The sequence below is a fragment of the Podarcis melisellensis genome (genome assembly GCF_964234715.1).
Source record: "Podarcis melisellensis genome assembly, chromosome: 8".
NCBI lineage: Eukaryota > Metazoa > Chordata > Lepidosauria > Squamata > Lacertidae > Podarcis > Podarcis melisellensis.
The window spans coordinates 6,233,206-6,259,645 of record NC_138540.1 but is presented as its reverse complement, the minus strand read 5'-3'; the positions used below and the strand labels follow the sequence as shown (position 1 = coordinate 6,259,645).

At 45.8% G+C, this 26,440-nt stretch overlaps 2 protein-coding genes across 5 annotated transcripts in view; both read right to left on the bottom strand.

Moving 5' to 3' along the window:
• The window catches only part of LOC309376289 (uncharacterized protein), a 96,047-nt gene that overhangs the window by 41,024 nt on the left and 28,583 nt on the right, over positions 1-26,440 (bottom strand). For 2 of the 4 annotated variants that reach the window (XM_081922531.1, XM_081922530.1), the window contains 11 exons: positions 13,242-13,309; positions 12,927-13,095; positions 10,648-10,789; positions 10,451-10,569; positions 10,188-10,337; positions 9,931-10,073; positions 9,663-9,777; positions 9,415-9,551; positions 9,116-9,235; positions 8,881-8,995; positions 8,479-8,613 (listed from right to left, as the gene is read on the bottom strand). In XM_081922531.1, coding sequence (XP_081778657.1) covers positions 8,479-8,613; positions 8,881-8,995; positions 9,116-9,235; positions 9,415-9,551; positions 9,663-9,777; positions 9,931-10,073; positions 10,188-10,337; positions 10,451-10,569; positions 10,648-10,789; positions 12,927-13,095; positions 13,242-13,309 — 1,413 coding nt within the window. Of the gene's footprint in view, positions 1-8,478; positions 8,614-8,880; positions 8,996-9,115; positions 9,236-9,414; positions 9,552-9,662; positions 9,778-9,930; positions 10,074-10,187; positions 10,338-10,450; positions 10,570-10,647; positions 10,790-12,926; positions 13,096-13,241; positions 13,468-13,668; positions 13,839-26,054; positions 26,185-26,440 lie in introns of those variants that run through there. The other 2 variants (XM_081922528.1, XM_081922529.1) reach the window with 2 other exon arrangements.
• On the bottom strand, positions 6,277-7,920 carry LOC309376313 (uncharacterized protein). The gene is made up of 6 exons (XM_081922594.1): positions 7,708-7,920; positions 7,495-7,599; positions 7,272-7,377; positions 6,964-7,026; positions 6,535-6,717; positions 6,277-6,445 (listed from the first exon to the last, which is right to left on the bottom strand). Exons 1-6 carry the CDS (start codon positions 7,906-7,908, stop codon positions 6,411-6,413), a joined length of 693 nt encoding a protein of 230 aa, XP_081778720.1. The 5' UTR covers positions 7,909-7,920; the 3' UTR covers positions 6,277-6,410.

Genomic DNA, 26,440 nt, shown 5'->3' with positions numbered 1-26,440 from the left:
TGCAGAGACAAGAGAATAAAAGAAGACGGAAGTCGAGAGGGGAAGGAAACAGCAAGAAATAATATATACTAGAGACATCTAAAATGGTCTTTTGTAAATATATATATGTTGCTTTTTTCTGATATAAACTTCCCAAGAGCGAAGGGAGAGGAGTGTGGTTCTCCAAGATACCATGAGACAGGGATCATGCAGATCCCTAAATGAGTCTCGGGGGGAGTTGAATGGGCCAGAATTGAAAATATAATATATGTACACAGAGGGATTCAAAAAATAAACAGTAGCTGGGATAATGGATAGATCCTTAAAGGTTTTATCTTTAAATGTTAACAGGCTGGCCTCAAACACTACAGAGCACTGACACTGGCAAAGAAAACGAAAGTGGATATACTATGGCTTCAGGAGACTCATAGAGCCAAAGCAAAAAACCGACCTTTGTTACGCTCTCAGCAATGGGGCCTAATAGCAGAATCGAAAGCGACAAACAAGGCTAGAGGGGTCGCTATACTATGTAATGCAAATCTTAGGCCAAAAAAGGATAATGATGGTAGATTTATATTCTTAAAAATTAAAGTGTCACAAAAAAATATTTACAATAGCTAATATATACAGCACTAACACCAGACAGAAAAAAATTATAAAGAAAACCTTGAATAGACTGCAGTTTTACGCTGAAGGGGAAGTTATCGTTACAGCAGACTTGAATTGGAATATAAAGAAGGATAGTATTTTCAGATTATCTAAATGGGGATTAAAGGATGTTTCTGAGAGAGGAAACCCCAATACCAAACCTACCTTCTTCTCCAACAGACATAAGACTTTCTCTTATATTGACTATGTGCTAATTAAAGAAGGGAATGAAATCAGTGTTAGAACGGCAAAAACTATGGGAATATGGATTTCAGACCATGCTCCACTATTTGCGGAGCTGGGACTGGAAGAGGATGGAAAAAGTAGGAGATGGCGGTACAATAACCTAATGATGGCAAAAGAGATTGACAGGGAATATATTAGAAAACAAATTGGTTGGTATTTTAAAGAAAACAATGCTTCAGCCAAGATCCCGGTAGGATGGGACGCTTTCAAAGCAGTTATAAGAGGACATTGTATTCTGAAAGAGATTGCGATTAAGAAGGATTGGTACTCGGGGAGACGGGGAAAAAATTAAAGAGATTGAAATCTTGCAACAACAGCAACAGGTTACATTTCTAAGGAGGAGACAGGAGCAGTTAAGAAAGTTAAAACAGGAATTGGATGAGCCGGATAAAGTTGGAAGAGAGATGATATGATCAAAAATGGTTTTCAGAGAACCTCAGTAGGATCATATAAGAGACTGGCAAACTATTTAAAGAAAAGGAGGGATAAACAGAGGGTGAAGGCCATTAAGACCAGAAGGAAAATACTTACACAAAGCTCTAGAGAAATAAGGAAAGAATTTGCAGGATTCTATCAATCTTTATATAAAGAAGAAAATAAAAATATAGGTAGGGAAAGTTTAGGGTTTAAAATCGAAGAAAGTGACAGATTAAGACTGAAGGAGGAAATTTCTCTGGAAGAAATCATTTAAAAGTAAGAAATCTCCAGGATTAGATGGAATTACGGCAGACTTTTATAAAGAAACAATTGATATCCTGGGCTCAGAACTGAAAAAAGAATTTAATAATATCTTAGAAGGGAGGGAAGCCCCAGACACTTGGAAACTAGCAGAAATAGTAGTGATAGAAAAACCACAAAAGGACCCTACAGAGGTGGGGTCACACAGACCAATTAACCTATTAAATCAAGACTATAAGATATTTACAAAGATCCTGGCAAGGCGACTGGAAAAGGTACTACCTAAAATAATTAAGGAAGATCAATATGGATTTGTTAAGGGAAGATACATAGGCCATCCTATAAGAAATGTGTTTAAATAAATACATTTAATAAATACATTTATTTTATATTTTATATTTTATTATTTTTTATTTTTTATTTTTTGTTTTTTGTTTTGTTTTAATAAATACATTTATTAACAAGCAGGGTAAAAGGAAAATTGGTGGTCTTAAAATTGGATGTGTATAAGGCCTTCGACACAATTAGACATAAGTTCTTATGGAATATTATGCAGGAGGTAGGATTAGGAGAGAACTCTGTCGAAGCAATCCGGGAATTGTAGAGAGAAGAGAAGGCTGTGGTCAGAGTGAACGAGGGGGTTTCAGATCAATTCAATATACAAAGAGGAGTTCAACAAGGATGTTCACTCTCACCACTACTATTTGCATTGGGTATGGAGTACTTGGCAGACAGAATACGGAACTCAGTAAGGATAAAAGGATATAAGGAAGGAAAGGAAGAAATGAAGTTAAACATGCATGCAGATGCTATCCTACTATTATTTACAAACCCCTTAGAGGGTGTAAGAGAACTTATGATAATCCTGAAGGACTTTAAAGAGGAGTCGGGATTGGGAGTAAATTTGTCTGAAATTTTAATTGGGGGTGTAAATAAAGAGGAGAAAAAGAAAATTGCAAAAATGACAAAGATGGATATCAATAGGGAAAAAATTGAATACTTGGGGTAAATATTATTAAAAATAGTGCTAGGATTCCAGATGTAAATTACAAAGAAGCGTGGAGAAAGATCAAGAAGGATATAAAGTCGTGGAATAATAAGAATTTATCTATTCTAGGTAGGGTTAGAGCAGTTAAAATGTTTTTGGTACCGAAATTATTATATTTATTTCAAGTAATTACACTACCCATTAGGAAAATATGGTTCAAAACATGGAATAAGGTATTTAAAAAATGGATTTTTGGAAGTAAAAGAGTTAGAACCCCAGCCATAGTAAATTATTCATCTCAAGAAGCGATGGGATGGGGAATACTGAACTTAGAATTTTACTATGAAACGTTCCAATTTAAAAATCTAATAGATATTGGATATAAGGAAGGGATTAAATGGATAAGACTGGAGAATGAAATAAATGAAGGAATAGGAAGAGAAGGGCTATTTAACAGAGATATTAACACGGCTTTTAAGAAGACAATAGGACCAAGGAAAACTGCGTTAGGAATCCGGAAGAACTGGAATACAAAATGGATGCCAACATACTCAAGGTGGATGCCGTTAAAATATATGCAGGAGGGTCAAAGGGAGCCTGGTTGGTGGAAAAAATTAGAAGATCAGGGATTTTATAAATTAAAAGATATGTTTGGCTCCTAAGTGGCGTGGTCCATATGCCATCTTGCTTGCAACGCCTACCACGGTGAAAGTGGCCGAGGTGACCCCCTGGATTGATCATTCTCATCTGAAGTGGTCTGAGGGTCATTGGAACTGAGAGCAGAATCCTTCGGACCCCCTGAAGTTGAAGATCACCAGGAACCCCTGCCCCTAGCCCCACCGGGAGTGGGGTTAGGGCACGAGCCCCAGACACCCGGTCTGTTCTCACTGCACCGGAAGCCAGTGAGTCTATGCACACCCGAAGATTGAGGAACTGCACCGGCAGATGGGAGGATCTTTACCAGTTGAATTATCAGCCAGCCCTCAATTTGTGCCAGATTTAAATACAGACCAGCTGTACAGATAGTAGTAAGGAATGTGGATGGGCTAGGGAACATAATTGATAAGTGAGTAGAGTTGTTGGAGGATTACGGATGTCATATCCCCTTGTATTTTCATGATTGGTACATACCCGTTTGGGTACAAGCATTACCAAGGCAGCTGTGCCTTATACCCATATACCCTTAGAAGGGTTTCGGCCGAGACCAACCTATCATAGGAGGTAAATGCCTGGGGAACCTAAAAGAACCATAGTCGGGTTCTCTCACCCACCACCCCAAGGTGCACTTCCTCCCACCATACTGGCCACAGTAGCCTTCTTTCCTTCACCACCCACAAACCCTTTTTGAGTGTCAATAGCAGGGTGTATACAGTGTGAATTGACCACTCCAGTTTGACTAGAACCCGGGGACCACTAAGAGGCTCTACTGGGTGCAGCTGAACTCACTCTTCTGGCTCACTCTCCAGGTGTGCTCTGGTCTTGGTTACCTCCAGTTCTTCTTACAGAAATAATAACTGTTCTCCTTCTTATCTTCTTTTACTACCCAGGAGGAATTGTTGATATCCTTGGGCTCCTCGAACCCATGGAGTTCCTTGATCATGATGAAGTTGATGTTAACTCTGATGTGCATCTTGACCTTGAGGAGACCAATGACAAAAGAAAATGTTTTTGTAAAGAATGCTAAGCAGATGCTTCAAATATATGGCGAAAATGTCACCCTTTATTATGAACACCCTAGAAAGGTAGCTGACATGTCCCTCATCCCAGGACTATTCAGGGACCCTGACATTGTCTTGGCAGGCCTACTGTATAATCAAAGAGGCCTGTTCGTGACACCTCCTTCTGAAATGAATGATACCTCCTACCGATATTTCCGGTTCTCCAGAACCACCCAGGGCTTGTGCTTTTGTTGTTATGCCTCTAGATCATGGAACGCCAAATGGAAAGATTGGCCGCATGTCCAGCACCACCAACATAAAGGTTGGCTGGGAAATTACACACAGTGCACTGCTAAGTTTTGGTTGTGGGGTTCCTTCAACGCCTCTTACCAAAGCAACACCACATCCTCAGATCTGCACCCATACTTTCCCAGTCAACTTCACTGGACAGGGATCCATCTGCTCTGGCTGGCTGATCAAGGACCCCAATCTTTGGTTCTTGTATAATGGACTAGCCACTAATTACCACCCTGGTGATTATCAGTGTGTGGGAATAGGTGCCTTTACTTTCCCTGTGACTGTGGAGGCTTTTCCTCCTCTACCCTCTCTTAGAAACAGAAAGAGGAGAGAAGTCCAAGGGGAACAGTGCAGTGATGAGATTTTCCTGGCCTGGTCTGTGGGTGCTGTTGGTGGAGGCTTCGTTAGCATCCTTACCATCGGCAAACATCCGGGAGTTGTGGCTGAACAAAATCGTGAAGCACTATTTGCCCTAACATGCAGGTTGGAGAAAACCATCAATGCCACTACACATATCCCAGTTGCAGTCTGAGATTGAGGATTTGAAGCAGATAGCAGCAGCTAATAGACTTGCTCTTGACTACCTTCTTGCCAAATCAGGAGGTTTTTGTAAAATAGTCCCGGAAGTCAAATGCAGAGTGAAGTTTCATGACCTCAACAACACTATTCAGGACGAGTTGTCAAAATTACAGGCCCTTATAAATGATAACCAACCCAGTCAGACTCCTTGGGAATGGATGTGGTCTTGGGTCCCAGGAGTAGGATGGTTACATAGCCTTTTGACCGCCATTGCGGTAGGAGGATTAGTCTTCCTAATACTTCTTCGCATCGCCCCTTGCTGCATATCTCTAGTCAGAGGAATGGTGGCCCAAAGCATTAAGAATCTCACTGAAACCCACATCATGGCCATATACCAAGCCCTGCCCCCTCTGGCAGAAGAAGAGCATGCGTACGCTCGAGTAATTCGTGAAATGCCCCCTGAAGAGATCCCCTTGAGAGACACAGTTGTCTATACTGGGGTTCAACATGAGAGTTAAGCTGGAGAAACAACTGTGACTTGTTTCTAAACTTGAAAGGGGGGAATGTGGCAAGGCCACCTGGAAGAGTTTTACCTTTACGTTTTATGTATAACCATGTATCTTAATAATGCTTAAATTGTTAAGGATAGAAGTGCCTAGAATCTTAGGAATCAAGATTATATGCTTGCAACATACGCTTCTGGTTTCTTGTTGAATGAGTTTTTAAAAATCTTAATGATTTCTTCATGAACTTGTTCCAAAAGCTTTTTATCTCCTTACACCCCACCATGTATGGTACATTGTTCCTATTCTCGGTGTTACATCTCAAGCACATATTGGTTTTTTACTTATAGATTTTTGCCGATTCCTCGGGGCAGGGGTTAGGTACCATCGGTAGATCATAAGTCCTTATGCACTGCCACTTTGTTGTATGTTAGGTAGGCGTGCCATCCAAACCTCGTATTCCAACCTTCTAAATCTAATATATCAGCCTTCTTCAAGAAGGTGGGGTTGTTTTAAATTATTGTTAAATGTGTTATGTTGATTTAGAGTTTGTATTTCTGGGCTGGGGTGCTGTTTCAGGGCTCTTGTATTGTTTATTAGTGTGCAAACATTAGTCTTGTGGCTATTTTTAGTATGTTTTTATTATTTTAATTTATATTATGTTCTGATATTTTTATTATGAATTTTGTGCAGTGATTATTCAATAAAATCAACAGTCAAAAACAACATCAACAAGAAACACAACAAAAAGGTTTCCTACCGCTGTGTACGGAGGGTCGTGAGGGCAGCACCACTCCTCTTGGTCCATCCTGATGATGTTGATGTTCCGGGCGCTGGTCCAGACTGGATCCCGCGGAGAGCAGAAGATGGTATCTCTGCAGCACAACTCTGGTGTTACGTTGCCTTGGCCTGGCGCTGCTGCGGATGTTCTATCAGGAGGAGAAAGGGGCTCGTTGAGAAACGCCCCATCCAAACAACCCACCAGATGTCCCAATAGCCCACCAGATGCCTCACTCACCTGGCATGCAGCTCAGGAAGTCCTGCGGGTAAGGTTCCCTGTGAACGCAGTGGAGCAGCCTCCTCAAAAAGCGCTGGACCCTGCCTTTCTTCCGATGTTTATAGGCCCGCTGCATGATGTTCAGGCAGCTCCTCCCTGTCTGCCTGAGCCCTTCTTCCTCGTGCTGCTGCATCTCTTCCAGCCCTGAGTGGAAAGGGAGAAAGGTTGAGCAAGGCGGAGATACACAGGAAAAGAGCCATCCATCAACAATATGAAAACAGCCGTCAGGTGTGTTTGTGTGTGAGAGAGAGCAGTGAAGACACATTCCAATTCTCTTTGCATGTTCATCCTGTGGCACCTCTGTCTGAACATACATCTGGGAATTTGCCTTCCCCTGAAGACCTTTCTCAGCAGAAGCATCCCTCCCTGCCCTCCGTACGTCTCACTCACATGTTCCATAGGATGCCATGTCTTGATCGTGGATGAAACTGGCATCCCGAAAAGCCAGATGACCTAGAGAGAGAAATAGGCAAGAAAAGGGACGTCATCTCGATGCAAAGCAAGCGGAGACAGAGGCAGCTCGGCAGGGGGACAGGTATGCTCTAGAGGTCTCCACCCTCACGGAGCACTCAGAGCAAGATCTGGGCACAGATGGAGGCCTACCTAGCAGGTGGCCTGGGGACATGTCCATCCTCCCTGCCATCGTTACCAAGATGTTTCTGTCCATCCCTACCAGGGAAGGACGTTGCTTGACTTACCCAGAAGCAGAGCTGCCACCCTGGAGACTGATGGCAGCCTGTTGGCGGACGGCTTCGTACATGTTAAGGCAGCACTCCGAAGGATGTCCTTGCTGAAGGTCTTGCTCTGTGGGCAAAGACAAAGGAGAAGTGGCATCAGAGAGGCTTGAGAGCGCGGCAGAAGAGCCTTGCACTCCCAGAGACATGCCTGGGCAAAGCTGCCAATGAAGCAGAGGGACCTTACCAGATGCTTGGCAGCCTGGTGGAGAGCAAAGTGGAGGCTAAATTTGTTGGAACGAGCCCACCACTTCACTTGTGGGGCTAGATGGGAAAGAGCCCTCCTTGCGGCCTGCAACACAAGAAGAGAAGAGGGTTACAAATTGCAGTACATAGTCTCGGTAGCTCCTGAGAACAATCCCTCCCTCCTACTGTGTAAGTCCACCTCTTTGGCCCTCACCTTGGCTACCTCGTCCTCGTCTTCGAGGTGAATGAGGACCACAACCAGTTCGTGAATGGCTTCTTCTTCTGTTGTTGTTGTTATGATGGGAAGCCCTTGGTCTCTCACCCAGCCCCGAAGCAGCCCCAGATGTTGGATGGCTGATTCCCGGACGGAGGCTTCCTCCTGTAGGCAGAAAATATCAGAGGTTGTGCTTCTCATCAGATCACTTTCCTTTCCCCTGCCCACTGGGGTGTTTTGAGGCTGCTCAGCCTCCTATCCTCTTCCTGGGGGAGACTGGGGGCAGGGGTGACTCTCCCCCTGCGTTTTCCAGGCAGGCTTCCAAGAGAAGGTGCTCCAGATGAACACCCTCCTGAAGCCAGAACATCTCCGCTGCATGCTAGTCTAAACCCCACCCTTCCTCTTCCAAAGCATTCCTCCTCCACCGGGTGTGATGTCATGTTTTCCTTCGTACTCACATGGGCAGCCAGACCGCAGTAGGTTGCCGCCAGCATCTTCAGGTCTTCTTCTCCCAGCTCCCTGGAATGGTAGGCTTGGTCTACCAGCTCTATCAACTCTGGGAGGACATCGGCTTCTGCAGAAGGGAGGGAATCCAGCAGCAACAGCCGCAGAAGCGAAGGGTCCTACACAAAAGAGAGAATCTTTTCAAAGGTCTGAAAGGCCTCACGCCTTTTAGCACTGGCCCTTCAGTATTGTGCCTGCAAAAGAGTGCTGGACCATGATTAGAATCAAGATCTGTACCCCCCCTCCCTCCCTCTGAGCATCACTTGCCATGTCAGAGTCCAGAAGCAGGGATATCCCTCTGATGCTGAGCTTCTGGACTTGCAGGTGGTCGTGTGCCAGCCAGTTGAGGAGCTGCTCCAGTGTATCTTCACAGGGATAGACCTCCAGACGGCAGCTGAGCAGCTAAAGAGGCCCAAAGAGAAAGAAACACTTCAGGGATGAGAGGCTGAGGCAGGTTCTCCTTTTACTCATCATTTGCAATTCTGCACAGAGCAAACCCACTGAAGTGAATGCACCAAAGTTTGTCATGTACATCAAATCCAATGGGTCTACTCTGAGGAGCCCTAAAACAGGAAACAGTCCTTAGGCTCAAAGTAGCCCAACACTCGGCAGAAACCAAGCCAGGGCCTCCTTGCTGCATCCATTTCCTCCCGCGTCAGTCCCCCTCACCTCGATGTAGATAGCTGCCGCGACTTGTGGCATTCCGGCAAACTCCCGGTCCTCAAGAGCAGCGATGATATTTTCCACCATGGGAGGGATCCACCAGTGTTGCTTTCCGACGGCTCTGAAATGGAGAAGGAGATCTCGGTAAGGAAGGGAAAGACACTGCAGAAAGCAAACAGGGGCACAGTCCGATCCCGTGCCTTCAGCTCTGTTTGCCAGACCACTGCGTTCTTCCTCTTACCTCACCATGGCAGACAACCCCTGGCTGAAAGTCTCCCGGCAGAAAAGTTGGTCGACGATGGCCGCCTCCACTTGCTCTCCAGTGGTGCCAAGAAGGAGGTGCAGAACTTCCTTAGCCCCTCTGGAACCAAAGCAAGGCCATGTTCACCAGGAGGGTCATTGTCACACACTCAAATTCCTTCCCCAGCAGCTGCCTGAAGGACAGCCTCCCTTGGAAAACCAAGCTGGACCAGAACCGCCCCCCCCCCCGAGCTTGAAGGGGAAAGGACTCCATTGGTCCCTTTGCAACACACTACTCACCCGAGGAATTCCTGATCATAGTGGAAGTTGATAACCATCCCCAGGAGAGCGATCAGCAGCTGTGGGAAGTTCTGGTGCACAGCTGCCTTGAAGTCCTCCATCCTGAGGATGGCGTGCAACAGGCTGGTGAGATGTTGCTGGAAGAGAGAGGGGTGCAAGTTACTTTCCCTGCTTTCCTGCAAAATACAGGAATCCCTAGATATTACCCTGGGAAGAAGTAAGCCAGAAAGCAGGTGGTTGGTCCTTACCACTTGGGTGGCAGATTCCGCCAAGGGGCTTTGGTAAATCTGCTCGGCCATGAGATGCATCAGTTGTTCTGGGTTGGCCGATGCTAGAACCTCCCTCCATACTCTCTCGCAGTCTCTGTGAATGCAAAAACAAAAGCAATGGTCAGATTCAAGTCTTCTGCTTGCTGCCATGCTCCAGAGAGAGGAAATGGCAGCAAGGGCTTTCTGAGCAAGCCCTGCAGCTTGCCAACCTCCCCCTTAGCCCAGTAGAACCTGGAGGGCTCCATACCCGAAAGGAAACTGGAGGAGATATTCAACCACTGTCGCCAGGTGGTGGTGTGACAAGATGGACAACGTGAAGACGCCCATGCTTCTGCCTTGCACTGTAGGCCCCTGGCTGATCTTATAGAAGGCCTCCAGCAGCACCTTCACCTGTCAGAGAAAAGGAGAGGGTAACATGTGTCCTGGCCACCCAATGGCATGAGGTTGCCTCCCCTACACCAAAGCAGATAATCTTCTTCTCTCCTACCTTTGCAGATGCCTTACCTCCACTTTTGTGCCGCCAAACTGCTTGATGAATTCTTGCAGTAAGTGGGAGATATCCAGTGGGTTGAAGCTGCTCTCGACAACCAGGTCTCTGGCCAGGAAGCACATTGCCTCCAAGAGCTGCTCCGCAGGGAGAAAGGCGCCAAAGACCTGAAGCAAGAGAGGAAGGTCAGAGATGCCCACAGGGCAGGGCTGGGGAGCAGAAAGCCCAGGTGCTGCCTCTGCAGAACGCAGAACATGTGTCTTGAGAGACAGCAACTTACCCTGGCAAGATGGTAGCAATTATTCACGAACAATTCAGGAACCGGTCCTCCGGTGGATTTGAGGACCTTCTCAGCTCTGGTGATAAGTATATGGTTCCATGACGTTCGTTCCAGCATCTCTGCAAAGGAAAGCCAAAGGGTTAGTTTGGGTCTTGCCCACCCCCACCCCATGCTGGGATACATTCTTCTAGTCTTACCTTCGTTGCACCGCAGGATGGGCAGAAGATAGCAGAGAGCCTCTGCTGCCCGCTGCCTGCTCTCCGGGTCCGGATCCAATGCACAAAGGCAGGAAATCGCCACCAGTTGGCCAAAGGAGCATGCAGAAACCGCTACCGATGGCTGAGAAGAAACCCAGAGAAGGGACTGATGAGAGAAGCAACCCATCACCATTTTTCCTATAACATTTTTATTAAATCTTCCAAATATTCCAAAACATTTAGCATCCTCTACAGAAAAAAACCCATTTCTTTTTGACTTCCCACCCCTCTTTTCCTAATGTTTGCTTTTTTCTTCTTTTCTCAGCCATTTTACTCACTATGGCCCAGCTCTGTTCTCCAAACTGAGTAGGTGCTGGGCTGCCTGATTGTCCCTTGGGCACCTTGCAGGGTGGGCCTAGAAGTAGCAGCCTGAAGGCCTTGACAGCCCTGCATGTTTGCAATGCTTCCCTTCAGTAAAGCCACTTATACGCTGGATAGGAGGTGGGGTTGTGGGCTTCATGCCCTCCCCCACGTACTCGGGGGCTGGCTTGCAGCCCCCGTGAGAGTAGGGAATCCTCGGCCGCGTCATCTCCCTTGCCAGCCAATCGGCTGGCCCGGGAGGCGTGGTCAGCACTATTTAGGGCCGGCGCACCTGAGGATTTCCCTCTTTCTCCCAGTGCCCCAGCAGCTCCGGTTTTCCCACCCTTTAGGTTTGGCTCTTTGACATTGCTATGGACTTCGGTTGGTCGCCGTCAAGTTGCCTGGTAGGAATTTTTTCCACTTGGCAAATTGGCACCAGCCATTTGGATTTTTGCCTACATCGTAGCAAATCATCACAACTTCCTTGGCATTGGCGGTTAGGCATTGGTAAGGGTATTGATATGCAGATGGGGGGGAGGAATCACCATCACCTTCCCCCATATCGAAGGGTAGTTTGGTAAAGCAGTGTTTTTCAACCACTATTCCGCGGCACACTAGTGTGTCGCGAGATGTTGCCTGGTGTGCCATGGGAAAAATTGAAAAATTCAAAAGATTTTTTTTTTAAAAAAATTCAAATTTTCGCCCACTAGACAGGCGCCGGACTGTGTCCTGGGTATGGGGGGGGTTGACCCCACCCTCGGCCAGCAGGGGCGCCGATTGGCGCTCCTCAGGGGGACACCCTCCACTTTTCTGATGTCCGGGCTGTGATTGGTCCAGACTCCAGCCTGGACCTATCACAGTAGGAAATCATTTTCTGACTTCCTTCCCGCCCGAGCACAGTGTGCGCAGCAGTGGAGAGAAGAAGACGTCACGACTCGAGTCACCAGGAGGACCGGAGAAGTTGTCATTTTATTTCTCTTCAGTCTCCCCTGAATGCCTTGACTGGGTTAGGGACCCTTATAGCTCAGCATCAGTTGGTGGAAAGGACATGACTTTACAGGAGCAGGAGGAACTAACTGAACTGAGACAAAATCGTGGTTTCAAGCTAAGATTTGCTGATCTACCTTTGGACAGTTTTTGGTTGGATACTGCCAAGGAGTTCCCCCTTCTGGCAAACAAAGCTATTATGACATTGCTCCCATTTTCCACTGCATATCTGTGTGAGATGAGCTTTTCAAGCATGATTGCTATAAAAACTAAATACAGAGAGAGACTGAGAGCTGTTGACGACGAGGTACGTGTGTGTCTTTCTTTGATTCCAGCCAGAATATCAGCTTTGTGTTCAGCCAAACAAGCCCAGGTTGCGCACTGAATAAAGTATTTTATAATTTTTCATATTTCTGTTTAATTACTATTTCATAATAAAGTAATTATAAAATACTTTCTTTGTGTTTATTTGATTCCTATTCAAGAGAATTACTTTATACATAGTCAATATAGGCACAGAGTTAATTTTTTTAACATTTTCTAATGGTGGTGTGCCTCGTGATTTTTTTCATGAAACAAGTGTGACTTTGACCAAAAGAGGTTGAAAAACACTGCGGTAAAGGATTCCGGGGGGCGTGGCCCCGTCCGAAGCCTATGGAGGCCAGGGCCCAAGGCACGCCCCCGAGCAGTGACCCCGGGGGAGCTGCTAGTTGATGTACATCAGCAGGACTCCCCCTACTGGTGGTTAACCCTTGCCGGTCTTCTAGCAATCAGGCTGAAGCCGGTTAGTCAATAGGACCAATGCCTAAGCCAATACCGCTCAATTCCTGTAATCAATAAAGTTGTGGCCTAATTTTGCCCATTAACCTAAAATACTGGTGTCCTGTGTCTTTATTTCCGTGGGGGAGGCGGGAACTCGCCACGCAACTCACATGTTCCTGGATCTTCTGCAGGAAGGTGGAAAGATCTCGGAGCGCCTTCCTTCGGATCTTCCCATTCTTCATCGTTGCGATGACATCCGTAAATCTGTTCTTCAGCCGGTCGCTGCTGACGCTTTCAGGAGGAAGATCAGCCGCATCCAGAGAAGCTGTGGTTGGGATGCTGAGGGGAGAGAGGAGTAGCGCTTTTGTCAAAAGGGTTTATTGCCTCCCATCCTTCAAAGACCCCAAGCACCCCCACCATAGAAATGGACCGGGTTGTTTTTTAAAAGCAATTGATTATGGGGGAGGGGATTAGCACAGGATTACCTTGGAGGAAGATCCTCCCCATCTTCCAGGCTGATTTCCGATATTTGATCTTCATCAAAATCAATTCCCTGTCCATGAGAAAAGAGAAACAGGAACGTCAGAATGTGAAGAATGGATCAGACCCATTCATGTTGGAAAGCATAGACGAGGTAGGTTGGGAAGCAAACTGAAAATCTCTGGCCTCCATTTCCTTAGAGACCTTATTCATCCTTCTATTCATTTAAGCCTTCGGTTAAGAGTCTGGGTGTAATCCTTGACACCTCCCTTTCCATGGAGGCGCAGGTTACAACAGCCAAGGCAACATTATCCCACCTTCGCCTCATCAAGCAGTTGGTGCCTTACATTTCCCGCCCCGACCTGGCCACAGTGATCCATGCAACGGTCACCTCCAGGCTTGACTACTGTAATTCGCTCTACGTGGGGCTGCCCTTGAAGCTGTCCCAGAAACTCCAGCAGGTGCAGAATGCTGCAGCGAGGCTCCTCACGGGGTCTCTGCCATGGGAGCATATTCACCCAGTGCTTTCCCAGCTGCACTGGCTCCCAGTGGAGTACAGGGTCAGATTTAAGGTGCTGCTTTTGACCTTTAAAGCCCTTCACGGCCTAGGACCCTCGTACCTATGGGACCGCCTCTCCTGGTATGCGCCCTGGAGGACCTCAAGGTCCATAAATAGCAACACCCTAGAGGTCCCGGGCCCTAAGGAAGTTAGATTAGCCTCAACCAGAGCCAGGGCCTTCTCAACACTGGCTCCGGTCTGGTGGAACACTCTGTCTCATGAGACCAGGGCCCTGCAGGATCTGATTTCTTTCCGCAGGGCCTGTAAGACAGAGTTGTTTTGCCTGGCCTTTGGGCTTAGAATCAGTTTGATTCCCTCCCCCTCTTTCTATTTCCTTTCTCCTCCTGTGAAGAGGCTGCATCCTAATGTTTTAATGTTGTATCTTAATCTTTTAAATTGTATTTTAATCAACTTGTTTTTATTATTGGTTGTTAGCAGCCCTGAGCCCAGTCTTGGCTGGGGAGGGTGGAGTATAAATAAAATATTATTATTATTATTATTATTATTATTATTATTATTATTATTATTATTATTTTGAGCATTTGCACCCCTCTCTTAAGCCCAAAAGGCTCCAAGAGAGCCTTCCATGAAATCAAATGCAAGAAACTCCCTAATGGCAGACTTCTATTGTAAGAAACAATCTGACCAACAGAACACACAAGGAAAGGGGGCGAGGAGGGCAGAGGAAAAGACAACTCACAAGCTCAGGCCCCAGTGTCTAGAATGCTGTTGTCATCTCTCCCACTGAGGCAGCCTGCTGAAATGGCTGCCGCCAGATGACAGTTGGGGGAGAGGAGACCTGAGGGAGCTGGCCTGTCTCAGCAGAGCCCATGGCGCTGTTTCTCATCCGTCCTTCCTCCAGGAGCAGAGCTCCGCCAGGGCTCAACCCTTTCTTTGACTTTGGATAGCTATTTGCCTAACTTGGTGATACCATTAATCTAGGTTCCAGATGCCGATGATGCGGTAATTCTATCTAGAACCCCCATTGGACTCAAAAGAGCACTAAGAAAGCTCGCAGCATACTGTGAATCTGAATGTCTCAAAATCAACTATCAAAAAACCAAGATATTCACTTTTGGGGAAAAGCCAAAGCTTAGAAGCTGGGAACTCCAAGGCCATAAATTAGAAGAAGTCACAAACTACAAGTATCTAGGAATGGTGGTACAGGCCTCAGGAACCAACAAACGACACATAAACTCCATCGGGAGTTCAGCGGAAAAAAACGCAAACTGTATCCTTAAATTCTTCAGAGCACAAGGGGGCTTCTTCGTCCCCGCAGCTCTAAAATTATACAAGGCCAAAACTTTGGCACAACTCCTCTATGGTTCCCTCTTGGGCCCACCTTCCTCTGCTTTCTCCCCCCTTGAGAGAGTTCAATCTAGACTTCTTAGAGCTCTCCTCCAAGTCCCCAGATGTGTCTCAAACGCATGGATTGGATTGGAAAACGGGGATGATGAGAGTGGAGGCTAGCATCTGCCTAACATCAATCTACAAATGGCTGACACTGAATCTGCTCCCCTGAGGGATAGCCCCTTTGATCCTCTGTGACCAATTCCAGTCGGGCTGGCAGACTGCAGTCCTGAACACCCCCCGGAAACTGGGTTTTGCCCCTCAAGCCCTTCTAAGTCTGGGCTTGGGCCAGGCAAAAGCCACGGTCAGGCAAAGAATATTAGATACCGAGAGACAGCAGAACTGTGCAAGGTGCCCCGACTATAGAATTGGAGAAATCAAGAGATATATAGCCGCACCGGCAGCATATCTCTTCTTTCTTGTATCTAGGGATGCAAGAAGGGCCTTTACACTCGCCAGAAGCTCGGCTCTTCCCTCGCCGGTCCTGGATGGAGCCTTTAGAAGGGTATGTTCAGAGACTTTGCACCTGTCCATTGAGAGATAGGAAGCCCAGAACACCTGTTCTTTGTTGTTGTTGTTCAGTCGTTTAGTCGTGTCCGACTCTTAGTGGCCCCATGGACCAGAGCACGCCAGGCACTCCTATCTTCCACTGCCTCCCGCAGTTTGGTCAGACTCATGTTTGTAGCTTCGGGAACACTGTCCAACCATTTCGTCCTCTGTCGTCCCCTTTGCCTTGTGCCCTCAATCTTTCCCAACATCAGGGTCTTTTCCAGGGAGTCTTCTATTCTCATGAGGTGGCCAAAGTCTTGGAGCCTCAGCTTCAGGATCTGTCCTTCCAGTGAGCACTCAGGGCTGATTTCCTGAAGAATGGATTGGTTTGATCTTCTTGCAGTCCATGGGACTCTCAAGAGTCTCCTCCAGCACTATAATTCAAAAGCATTAATTCTTCGGCGATCAGCCTTCTTTATGGTCCAGCTCTCACTTCCATACATCACTAGGGGGGAAACCATAGCTTTAACTGTACGGACCTTTGTTGGCAAGGTGATGTCTCTGCTTTTTAAGATGCTGTCTAGGTTTACCATCACCTTTCTCCCAAGAAGCAAACGTCTTTTAATTTCATGACTGCTGTCACCATCTGCAGTGATCATGGAGCCCAAGAAAGTAAAATCTCTCACTGCCTCCATTTCTTCCCCTTCTATTTGCCAGGAGGTGATGGGCCCAGTGGCCATGATCTTTGTTTTTTTGATGTTGAGCTTCAGACCATATTTTGCGCTCTCCCCTTTCACCCTCATTAAAAGGTTCTTTAATTCCTCTTCACTTTCTGCCATCAAGGTTGTGTCATCTGCATATCTGAGGTTGTTGATATTTCTTCCGGCGATCTTAATTCCGGCTTGGGATTCATCCAGCCCAGCCTTTCGCATGATGAATTCTGCATATAAGTTAAATAAGCAGGGAGACAATATACAGCCTTGCCGTACTCCTTTCCCAATTTTGAACCAAGCAGTTGTTCCATATCGAGTTCTAACTGTAGCTTCTTGTCCCACATAGAGATTTCTCAGGAGACAGATGAGGTGATCAGGCACTCCCATTTCTTTAAGAAGTTGCCATAGTTTGCTGTGATCGACACAGTGAAAGGCTTTTGCATAGTCAATTAAGCAGAAGTAGATGTCTTTCTGGAACTCTCTAGCTTTCTCCATAATCCAGCGCATGTTTGCAATTTGATCTCTGGTTCCTCTGCCCCTTCGAAATTCAGCTTGCACTTCTGGGAGTTCTCGGTCCACATACTGCTTAAGCCTGCCTTGTAGAATTTTAAGCATAACCTTGCTAGCGTGTGAAATGAGTGCAATTGTGCGGTAGTTGGAGCATTCTTTGGCACTGCCCTTCTTTGGGACTGGGATGTAGACTGATCTTCTCCAATCCTCTGGCCACTGCTGAGTTTTCCAAATTTGTTGGCATATTGAGTGTAGCACCTTAACAGCATCATCTTTTAAATTTTTAAATAGTTCAGCTGGAATATCATCCCTTCCACTGGCCTTGTTATTAGCAGTGCTTTCTAAGGCCCATTTGACTTCACTCTCCAGGATATCTGGCTCAAGGTCAGCAACCACACTACCTGGGGTATACGAGATATCCATTTCTTTCTGGTATAGTTCCTCTGTGTATTCTTGCCACCTCTTCTTGATGTCTTCTGCTTCTGTTAGGTCCTTTCCACTTTTGTCTTTTATTATGGTAATCTTTGTACAAAATGTTCCTTTCATATCTCCAATTTTCTTGGACAGATCTCTGGTTTTTCCCATTCTATTGTTTTCCTCTATTTCTTTACATTGCTCGTTTAAGAAGGCCTTCTTGTCTCTCCTTGCTATTTTTTGGAAATCTGCATTCAATTTCCTGTATCTTTCACTATCTCCCTTGCATTTTGCTTGCCTTCTCTCCCCCGCTATTTGTAAGGCCTCATCGGACAGCCACTTTGCTTTCTTGCATTTCCTTTTCATTGGGATGGTTTTCATTGCTGCCTCCTGTATAATGTTACGAGCCTCCATCCATAGTTCTCCAGGCACTCTGTCCAGCAAATCTAAATCCTTAAACCTGTTCCTCACTTCCACTGTGTATTCATAAGGGATTTGACTTAGATTGTATCTTACCGGCCCAGTGGTTTTTCCTACTTTCTCCAGTTTAAGCTTGAATTTTGCTATAAGAAGCTAATGATCTGAGCCACAGTCAGCTCCAGGTCTTGTTTTTGCTGACTGTATAGAGCTTCTCCATCTTTGGCTGCAGAGAATATAATCAATCTGATTTCGATGCTGCCCATCTGGTGATGTCCATGTGTAGAGTCGTCTCTTGTGTTGTTGGAAAAGAGTGTTTGTGATGACCAGCTTGTTCTCTTGACAGAACTCTATTAGCCTTTGCCCTGCTTCGTTTTGAACTCCAAGGCCAAACTTGCCAGTTGTTCCTTTTATCTCTTGACTCCCTACTTTAGCATTCCAATCCCCTATAATGAGAAGAACATCCTTCTTTGGTGTCATTTCTATAAGGTGTTGTAGGTCTTCATAGAATTGGTCAATTTCAGTTTCTTCAGCACCAGTGGTTGGTGCATAAACTTGGATTACTGTGATGTTAAAAGGTCTGCCTTGGATTCGTATCGAGATCATTCTATCATTTTTGAGATTGCATCCCAGTACAGCTTTTGCCACTCTTTTGTTGACTATGAGGGCCACTCCATTTCTTTAATGGGATTCTTGCCCACAGTAGTAAATATGATGGTCATCCGAACTGAATTCGCCCATTCTTGTCCATTTTAGTTGACAATGCCCAGGATGTCAATATTTATTCTTTCTATCTCAATTTTGACCACATCCAGCTTACCAAGGTTCATGGCTCTTACATTCCAGGTTCCTATGCAATATTTTTCTTTACAGCATTGGGCTTTCCTTTCGCTTCCAGGCATATCCGCAACTGCGGGTCCTTTCGGCTTTGGCCCAGCCGCTTCATCAGCTCCGAATTTCCTTGTACTTGTCCTCCGCTCTTCCTCAGTAGCATGTTGGACGCCTTCCGACATGAGGGGCTCATCTTCCAGAGTCATAACTTTTATATGCCTGTTGTCTTTGTCCATGGAGTTTTCTTGGCAGGAATACTGGAGTGGCTTGCCGGTTCCTCCTCCAGGTGGATCACGTTTGGTCAAAACTCTCCACTATGACCTGTCCATCTTGGGTGGCCCTGCACAGCATAGCTCATAGCTTCTCTGAGTTATTCAAGCCCCTTCGCCACGGCAAGGCAGTGATCCATGAAGGGGACTTGTTCTTTAGATGTCCCTATTATGAAGAGGCACGTAGTAAGATCATGGATCCCCTACTGGTGAGGTTCACCGACCTCCCGCAAAAGCAAAAATTTGACCTTTTGCTGTTAGGCAAAGAGCAGAAGATGACCTGGTTGGTCGCCAAATTCTGTGTACAGATCTGTAGGCGCAGACCATCACCCAACTCAAAATAGTGCGGCATGAAAAGCCCTGACTCTGAGTCAACTCCCTGGGATAGTTTATTGTTGTACATTTGTAGTGAAGTTAAGGATTTCAAACTTTGGTCAAGAAAGGAGCAGATTTTGGTGGGTAATCAAAAAGCCACAAGAGTTATGGAAAAGAGGTCTGTTGCTTTAACCCTGCAGACGGACAGTCTCCAAATGTGTAAATTGTTATCTTAGGAAGGAAGTTCTCTAGTTTGATTTGGGGGCTTGACACCTGGGGCTCCAGCTATTCACACCCACCTAGTGTTGTTATCAGTCTTTTAATTACCTGGGAATAAAGATCCTAAGAATGGCTGAGAAAGTGCGCTCTGCAACCTGCGATTTGCCAGGCTGTTAGCGTACCACCTTGCTGGCAGCCATCCTGTGTCTCTTTGTAATGGAGATTCCTGCTGACTTTGCAATGCGGATCTACTGAAGGACTTTGAAACTATCCTATCTCTGTCTTTGTTCTAAGAAGTGAGTATCTTAGTTAGCTATACTAAACAATGTTTTTATTTTATCTGCCTGCAAGATACAAAAGATGTGCCTGCTTTTTAAGCATGTTAACTTTCTGTTTTTTAAAATAATTTTTTAAAAAAAGAAACTTTCTTTTGTCTTATGTGCCAATCTGAGGGAAAATCTAAGTCCAACACCTGACTACTTGGTTCCGCTATACCTGATGAATTTCTGCCTGCAAGTTTGTGGAAGCAGCTTGCAGAGTGGGGCAACTGGTAACAAAGGAGCATAGTCTTCTCCCTTGAACTGTGCCTCCTGGTGCCCTGAGATGGAGTGGTGACAGCACTACCATTTCTGATGCGTTTTGTTTTGTCAAAAAGTAAATGGCTGCCGGCCTCCATTCCAGAAACCTGACCCAGCTGGAGGGTAAGGGCAGGTGAGGGAGGGGCGAGTGGCCGGAGCCCCTTTACTACATGGTGGCAGTGGTGGGATGGAACTTCCCTGCAGAAAGGCACTTTGATTTTAAATTGGCACGAATCTTTTGTGTAGTACAGGTGTTTCATATTTCTTTGGATAGAGATAGTCAGGAATTATGGAAGCCGGGGCTTCCCAGGGATACACTTTGCGTACTGTGGACGAATGGGGTCCGGGTGGAGAAGGCAGTTCCCTTCCTTCGGAGACAACGCCCCCCAACCTCCAAGTCCCAGAGCGGAATCCGCCTCCTGGTTTTGGGGAGATCCCGGGTCGGAGAGAGAGCTGGTGGATGCCAGCGAACTAAGGACTGTTCGGAAGGGTGGGCGAGAGTCCTGCAACTTGGAGAGAGTGAGGGGGGCGTCAGTTAACCAACCCTTGTCTCCTCGTGAGGAAGTGGAAGCTAGGATGGCCTCCACACGTCCTAGAGGGAACTATCTTGTTTATGCAGAGCCCAAAGAGATGCAGTTGAGTGGGTGCAAAACCCAGGCCAAGGTGGATACCGGTGCCATGATAAGTTTCCAAAGACGGGCCAGTTCATTCTTATGGGGCCGAGAGTCAGCTGGATGGCTTATGAGCATCAAGATCTGCGGCAGCAGCTGCAAGAAGTGTCTGTGAGAGACTAACGTCGAGAGCGTCCATCGCGCGACATTCGCAGAACAGTGAGACGGCGTTCGCCCAGCCCGGGATGGGTCTACTCGCCAGTAAGAGCTTGGGAAACTCGTGGAGCAGTACGCTGCAGAGGAGGAGGAGGAATTTCTCCCTAGACCCTCGCATGGATACGCGGCGGTGGAACACCTGCGTCCGGAGGGACAAGCGTCTCAACATCCTGTTCCAAGGTATGACTACAGTCACAAGGAGCCACGAGGAGAAAATCGCAGACAGTCTCCTCCGGGCTAACTTTGAGCAACCTTAACTGGAGGGCATTTCTGAAATATCAGCCCCTCCCCACTGATGTTCTGAGTTATCTGACTCTTTTTGAAGTAACCTGCCGAGATATGGGGGTGTCCCTGAAAATGTACATGCCAATTTTGCGCTCCCTAATTTGTGGAGACCTAGCCGAATTGATGGGCCATCTCCCCTCATCCCAAATCAATGACTATGAGCGCTTAAAAAAATTGTCATGCAAAGGCATGGACTTCATCCTGAGAACTATCGGAGGGCTTTCCGAAAAGGGGATAAGTCTGGTCCCTCAGACAGCATTGCTGTGTATTCTGAGAAAATGGCCCAGAACTTTGAACTTTGGCTTTCAGCCGAAGGTGTGTGTGGCTTTGAAGAACTTAGGCAGCTGATGCTAGTAGAGCAACTTATGCACCACCTGTCTCCAGAAACTGCGAGTTTGGTTGCTGACCAAAGTCCACGATCTTTAGAGGAGGCCACAGAATTCGCAGAATCTTTTAGACTAAATCGTTCTCATCTGGCCAACAGGGGACTGGCTGGTGGGTACAGACTGGCAGCTTCAGCTTCTGGCCGGGACCTCCCTTTAAAGATCAAAGCAGGGGGTCCCCTACTCCTGCAAAAGACTCCTCTACAGCAGGTGGGGAACGTGCTAAATTGTCTCCGAGATCCAGACTGTGCTTTTATTGTAAGAAACTGGGCATGTAAAAGCAGTTTGCCCCCAATTAAGTGAAAATAAGCCTCCAGTTTTGACTTTGACTCCTGGGTGCGCATGATCCATTGACTGGTGGAAGATTGGGAAGCGGAACAGCAAAAATCAGGAACTGAGGAAAGCCCGGTCCTGGAGGGGAAGGGTGGGGCAACTCCTCACGCTATAGCTTCCAAACCAGCTGTAGCCACTTCAAGTGCAGTTATTGTGAGACCTGTGAGAACTGGTGCTGGTCCAAGTGTGCCTCATCTGAAGTGGGCTAATTCAAAGTTTACAGCCCCCATTGAGATCAACGGAATTGCTGTGAACTCTTTCTGAGACACTGGGTCTGACGTTACCAGTGTGTCCAGAGATTTGGTTTTGCCCATGCAGATGCAGGCTAAACCCTTAAAGATTAGCCCCTATGGTGTGAATGAGATTTTTCAACCTACTGCCATTGTTCCAGTATCGTATAAGGGGTACTATGGAAACCACCAAATTATAGTACATGATCCTGAGGTGTGCAAAAGTCCTGTCCTGGTGTGGAACGATTTGGGATTTAAGGTTTACCAACAACAACTTGCGGTGAACTCTTTTTCCATCAAGGTCTTACCCACCCAGGTACAGGGGATGGGAAACTGGGGAACAACACCTCAAGGTTTGAGGGCTGAGGGAAGCCTTATCCCAGATGGGAGGGGTGAAGGTTGGGCGCCTGATGCTATAACTCCCAAAACCACTGGAACTGCTGTGACTGCTGTTCCTGAGAAATCGGTTGGGAAGAGGGTTGGCTAATACGCACTGCCACCCCTGGTGTTAACTGGCCCACCTCAGTGTCCAGCACACCTCCCAGTGTTCACCTTCATCGAATTGTTGTGCCTTCCTTTTGAAGCATAGACTCTGATATTGTGACTCTGCCAAAAGACTTAGTTTTGTCCCAGCTGAACCAGTCCGATTTTCGGAAGAGTAATCCTAGTGGTGGAAATTTAATTCCCCAATCTGCAACTGTTGATTCAGTTCCCTCCCAGGATTTTATGGGGGATCCCTTTGTTCCAGTCCCTGAACCCCAAGTTTGTGCAAACCTTACTTTGGGGGAAGGGGTTTTGAAATCTACAGTTCCCTAGCGACGCAGACTGTGAAAGATGCAAGAGCGTGTCCTGTCAGCCAAAAGCTGAGAGGCAAGAAGAGAAAGGGGGGCCAGCTCAGCCCAGCCCAGCCAAGCCACTGTGGAGAGTTTTGAGTCCTCTGCCATGGTGGGAGATTTGGCCGCGTTTGAAGTAAAGCAGAGATTTGGTCACTCTCTCCTAGGTCATTTAGAAACTGCAGAAAAGTCTCTTTGCGCAATAGAGTTTAGCCCTTTTGTGCCTGAAAAAGAGTTTTTCTATCCACAGTTCAAGAACTATAAAGACCCAGTCAATATGTTTATTGTTTTTCAAAAAATGTTTTGTAATGCAAATGTTTGTGTGGAGAAGAAATGGGATTTGGTGGGTCCTTTACAGAACTTTAGTCCTAGGAAACAGTGTGGTTATGTTATGAGTAAAAGTGTTTTCAGGTTTGATTGGGATTCCATCCCACCCCACCTCTGTGTTCAAAATCTGTTAGGAATTTTGGTTGAGATTTACTCAAGGAACCCAGAGTTTCTGTCAGACCAGCCAGGTTTTGGCAAGCTCCTAGAAAATCCTTTGTCCACGCTCAGAGGGAGATGGGAGGGATTGGAAGAAGTTGAGTTAATTTTTTCTAAGTCATGGCCAGAACACCTTAAGCATGTGCAGAGAGCTTTGGCCCAATTGTAAGATGCAAACCTGACCGTTAAAATGTATAAATGTCAGTTTGCTCAAGGAGAAGTGAATGATTTCGGATTCAGATTGGGCTTGGGAAACATCAAATCCCTGGGAGCAGAAATCCAGTGTGTACTGGAATGGCTCTTACACCAATTCAAGCAAGCCGCTGAGTTGTTAACACAAGCCCTAGTAAGTTTGTGGGTGAGTCTAGCCCTGACCAGCAGCGTCCTTTTGAAATGCAAACCAATGCCAGTCAAATAGGATTAGGAGAAACTTTGTTCCAACAGGACGATGAGAGAAGTTGGCAACCTGAGGTGCACCTGAGCAAAGAATTGTTGCCCTGAGAGAAAGACCATCCCACTGCTGAACAAAAAGGTCTTTCTGATCTGGAAATAGTGACTCAAAGTTTTGAGAAAGGAGACTGGGCTGTAACATTAAATCTTACCAGTCTCCCCCCTAAGCAAGTCGTTTACTGGCCTGGCCTTAGTACATCTGAGGCCAAGCTACCGTAAGTCCTGTGCTTTATCAAGAGAAATACCCAAAGGTGCCTAATTCTTTTAGAGAACATCATGTTAATACTGTGAAAATGTATGTGGAACTTGAATTTTCTTTGTTAACTCCTTTTGGAAGTCGAACACAGGTAGCCTTTGTGCACTTGGACTTCCTAGAAGGGTACAAACAGGCTACAGGTACTTTTGATGTGTTATCCTTGTCTATCCTGTCCAGAACATCGGCTAGGAAGTTTTTTGTTATTTCACAGCTTTTTTACTGTGCCTGCGGTATTGACCCACGATGAGTTATTTGTGCAACCCCCCTAGTTTTGGGAAGATCAGTTTGAGTGTGCTGCTAGTGATTTTTTCCTTTAAAAGGCTGCTTAACCACTCAAGCTGGAAATGTTTACATCAGTTTGTACATACTTTGTTTTGATGAAATTTAGGGACTTAACCCTGTAATTTCATCTTAGAGGGGAGGGTGTAGTGAAGTTAAGGATTTCAAACTTTGGTCAAGAAAGGAGCAGAGTATGGTGGATAATCAAAAAGCCACAAGAGTTATGGGAAAGAGGTCTGTTGCTTTAACCCTGCAGACCGACAGTCTCCAAATGTGTAAATTGTTATCTTAGGAAGGAAGTTCTCTAGTTTGATTTGGGGGCTTGACACCTGGGGCTCCAGCTATTCACACCCACCTAGTGTTGTTATCGGTCTTTTAATTACCTGGGAATAAAGATCCTAAGAATGGCTGAGAAAGTGCGCTCTGCAACCTGTGATTTGCCAGGCTGTTAGCGTACCACCTTGCTGGCAGCCATCCTGTGTCTCTTTGTAATGGAGATTCCTTTCTTAAGAAACTGAAAAGAGGGATTTTTATTTTTTTATTTTTCTTTTACTTTATTATGTTAAATTTTGGTTTTTGTATTTTTTTGTGCTTTTTTATTTTTCTGTTTATTGTTCTGTAACCTTTTTCTGTTAAAATCTAATAAAATATCATTTTTAAAAAAAGTAATGGAGATTCCTGCTGACATTGTAATGCGGATCTACTGAAGGATTTTGAAACTATCCTATCTCTGTCTTTGTTCTTAGAAGTGAGTATCTTAGTTAGCTATACTAAACTCTGTCTTTATTTTATCTGTCTGCAAGATACAAAAGATGTGCCTGCTTTTTAAGCATGTTAACTTTGTGGTTTTTTAAATAAATTTTTAAAAAAGAAACTTTATTTTGTCTTATGTGCCAATCTGAGGGGAAATCTAAGTCCAACGCCTGACTACTTGGTTACGCTATACCTGATGAATTTCTGCCTGCAAGTTTGTGGAAGCAGCTTGCAGAGTGGGGCAACCGGTAACAAAGGAGCATAGTCTTCTCCCTTGGACTGTGCCTCCTGGTGCCCTGAGATGGAGTGGAGCAGCACTACCATTTCTGTTGCGTTTTGTTTTGTCAAAAAGTAAATGGCTGCCGGCCTCCATTCCAGAAACCTGACCCAGCTGGAGGGGAAGGGCAGGTGAGGGAGGGGCGAGTGGCCGGAGCCCCTTTACTACAACAAATTATTTCTAAATTTATTGTTGTACATTGTTTCAATTGTCTGTTTTAACCATATTTGCGCAGCAGTTTCTAATGTTGTGAGTGCCCTCTATTTCAGAGGCTTCTACTCTGCAGCCTCTTATAGTTGTTTTAACTGCGAGTTTTTAAGTTCTTATGCTCTTACAGTTGTTTTAACTGCGTGTCTTTGTTTTTTAGTTCTTATCTGTTTTAATTATCAGTTTTTATCCATCCATTATCCATGTTTAATCTTGTATTTTATTCAGATGTTTTATCCTATGCCTGTTTCTTGGTCCTCATTTGCTCTAACAATTATCGGTTTTTTAAAAAATAATCCTAACTGCTACTTTATTTATATGCTCTTTCTTTTTTTGTCCTGGTCTGCGACCATAATAATAATAATAATAAATTTTATTTATATCCCACCCTCCCTAACAACAATAAAACAGTACAACACAACACTCTAAAATCATTCATTATAAAATTAATTCGAATCAAACCACTGGCAACCATTGGGCCAGAGCTCATAGAGCTAATAAAGTTCATACTAGTAGGTTCCAGAGTTAAGTCCCCTGGCCATGGCAACCTGCACTTACCTCCAGGAGTCTTCGGGACGCCATCCTCAGGCCACCTCCTCCAACCTCGGGATGCTCAGGGACCTCAAACGCTCACAAGCTCCGTTGCTAGGCAACGGCAGTTGAGAAGATGGAATTCCCGGCCTCAGTGCCAAGGCTCTAGGAGAGTCCGTGTGGCCTAGTGGTTAGAACAATGTTAATGCCATGCAACGCTAGGGTGATATATATATATATATATATATATATATATATATATATATATATATATATATGCAGGTTTTGGTGTCCTCGGGTGTCTTCCCGTGTAAAAGTTGGGGTGTCTAGGCGACGTTTCGACGAGGTCTCACTCGTCATCTTCAGGCTGGTGCTTTCGGCTTCTAGTTACTGGAACAGAGCAGGATCTCAGT

Bases quoted from the DNA above. Each gene is read 5' to 3' on its own strand.
- LOC309376313 (XM_081922594.1), bottom strand. From the start codon at position 7,908: ATGAGAAGCACAACCTCTGATATTTTCTGCCTACAGGAGGAAGCCTCC. The intron at 7,600-7,707 runs GTGAGGGCCAAA...CTTGTGTTGCAG, and splicing joins ACGAGGACGAGGTAGCCAAG to GCCGCAAGGAGGGCTCTTTC. The intron at 6,718-6,963 runs GTGAGTGAGACG...CTTTCCACTCAG, and splicing joins CATGGCATCCTATGGAACAT to GGCTGGAAGAGATGCAGCAG.